Source organism: Malurus melanocephalus, unplaced genomic scaffold (assembly GCF_030028575.1).
Source record: "Malurus melanocephalus ecotype Western Australia unplaced genomic scaffold, MMel_1.1 scaffold_1426, whole genome shotgun sequence".
Taxonomy (NCBI): domain Eukaryota; kingdom Metazoa; phylum Chordata; class Aves; order Passeriformes; family Maluridae; genus Malurus; species Malurus melanocephalus.
In genome coordinates, this window is record NW_026624658.1 from 1 (window position 1) to 1,655 (window position 1,655).

The window sequence follows — 1,655 nt, forward strand, 5'->3', positions numbered from 1 at the left end:
TTTTTTTTTTTTTTTTTTCCTCCTAAGGTAAGGACAGCAGAAATGTCACCAGCCCCGTGGGCGACATCCACTGAAGGCCTGGATGTGACTCTGCCTGAAACAGATTTAGGCTGGGKTTTTGTTTTTGGCTGAGGCTTTTATTCCAGGCTGGGGGTGGGATGAAGCCTTGACACCTGGTTTCTATGCTCGCTTTTCTCCTCGCCGCTGCTCCGATGTGAGACCCACGCACGCACCCGCAGGCGCAGCCGCTGAGGATGATCCAGCAGGAGGAACCTCAAATCCAGGCTTTGGGGGGAAGCGAGGTGGCAGCGGCACCTTCCGCTGCACCCCCTCCCCTCCCCTCCCCGCACCCCACCCCGGCTCTATTAACGTTTATAAACCACAATGACGTTGGCGGCAGCGCTGCTGTGACAGTCACACAGCCAAGGACACGCTGTCCCGGTGTCACATCCCCGGTGCCCGGGACACCCAGCCCCGGCCTTTCCCGTGACCCCTCAGTGACCTTCCCGGCGTTTCCCGGTGATTCCACCGGTCCGCATTTCCCTCCAAAGGAGAGCAGTTCCCAGCASCACCGAGCCCGGTGCCGTGTGCCGTACCGAGCCCGGACCCGTGCCGGTGCCAAACCGGGCCAAACCGAGCCCCATCAGCCCCTCCCCGGTACCGCACCGAGCCCGGGGCCCGCCAGTGCCGGTACCGGTGCCATGATGAGCTGTACCGGTGCCATGATGAGCTGTACCGAGCCCGTGATGAGCTGTACCGGGCCCGTGATGAGCTGTACCGGTGCCGTGATGAGCTGTACCGGGCCCGTGATGAGCTGTACCGGGCCCGTGATGAGCTGTACCGGGCCCGTGATGAGCTGTACCGAGCCCGGTGCCGGTACCGAGCCCGTACCGATGCCGTTCTGGGCCGTACCGAGCCGTACCCTCCCCGGTGCGGCGGGACCGAGCCCGGCGCAGATGGAGCCCGCAGAGATGCTGCACCGGGCCGTGCCCAGCCCGGGGCCGGTGAAATGCCGGCCCRCACCCGGCCCGGTGCCGCGCCCGCCCGTACCGAGCCCCGGGGTCGCGTGTTCCCCCCKCCGTTCCCCCGTGCCGGTGCGCAGCCCGTACCGGAGCCGCCCCCGGCGGGGCCGAGCCGCTCCAGCACCGCCCCCGGGCTATAAATCGCCGCCGCATCCCTTCTCCGCCGCTCCCGCTCCCATGGCTGCAGCAGCGGCGGCACCGGCACCCCCGAGCCCCTCCGGCCGCGACGCGCAGCGCCCGTCCCGCGGCGGCCCCGGCGGCAGCGACGGCGACAAGAGCGGCGATCCCGGTGCGGTGGAGCTGGCGGCGGCGCGGAGGAGGCTGGTGGCGGCCGAGGGGCGGCGGAGGGCGGCGGCGGAGCTGGAGGGGCGGGTGCGGCAGGTTCACTGCGCTCTGCTGCACGCCGAGCTGCGCCTGGCCGCCCGCGCCGAGACCCTGGGCCGCCTCGGGGCCGGCGTGGCTCAGGCTCAGCTCGCCCTGGCAGCCCAGAGCCAGCGGCTGCAGAAGGGGCTCCGCCGCCGCCCGCGGCCCCGGCCCGGAGCGCTGCTCGCCGCCGCCCGCGCCCTCCGCAGCTGCGTGCCCTGGGCTCCCGGCCGGAGCCGCGGGGCCACCCCGGGTACCCCGGTGCGCCGG

At 71.0% G+C, this 1,655-nt stretch overlaps 1 protein-coding gene across 1 annotated transcript in view; it reads left to right on the forward strand.

The window, feature by feature from the left end:
• Positions 1-1,199: 1,199 nt before the first annotated feature.
• TRNP1 (TMF1 regulated nuclear protein 1) overlaps positions 1,200-1,655 on the forward strand; it is a 3,131-nt gene continuing 2,675 nt past the window's right edge. Inside the window, exon 1 of the mRNA XM_057387897.1 lies at positions 1,200-1,638. Within this exon, the coding sequence (XP_057243880.1) occupies positions 1,200-1,638 (439 nt within the window). The remainder of the gene's footprint in view (positions 1,639-1,655) is intronic.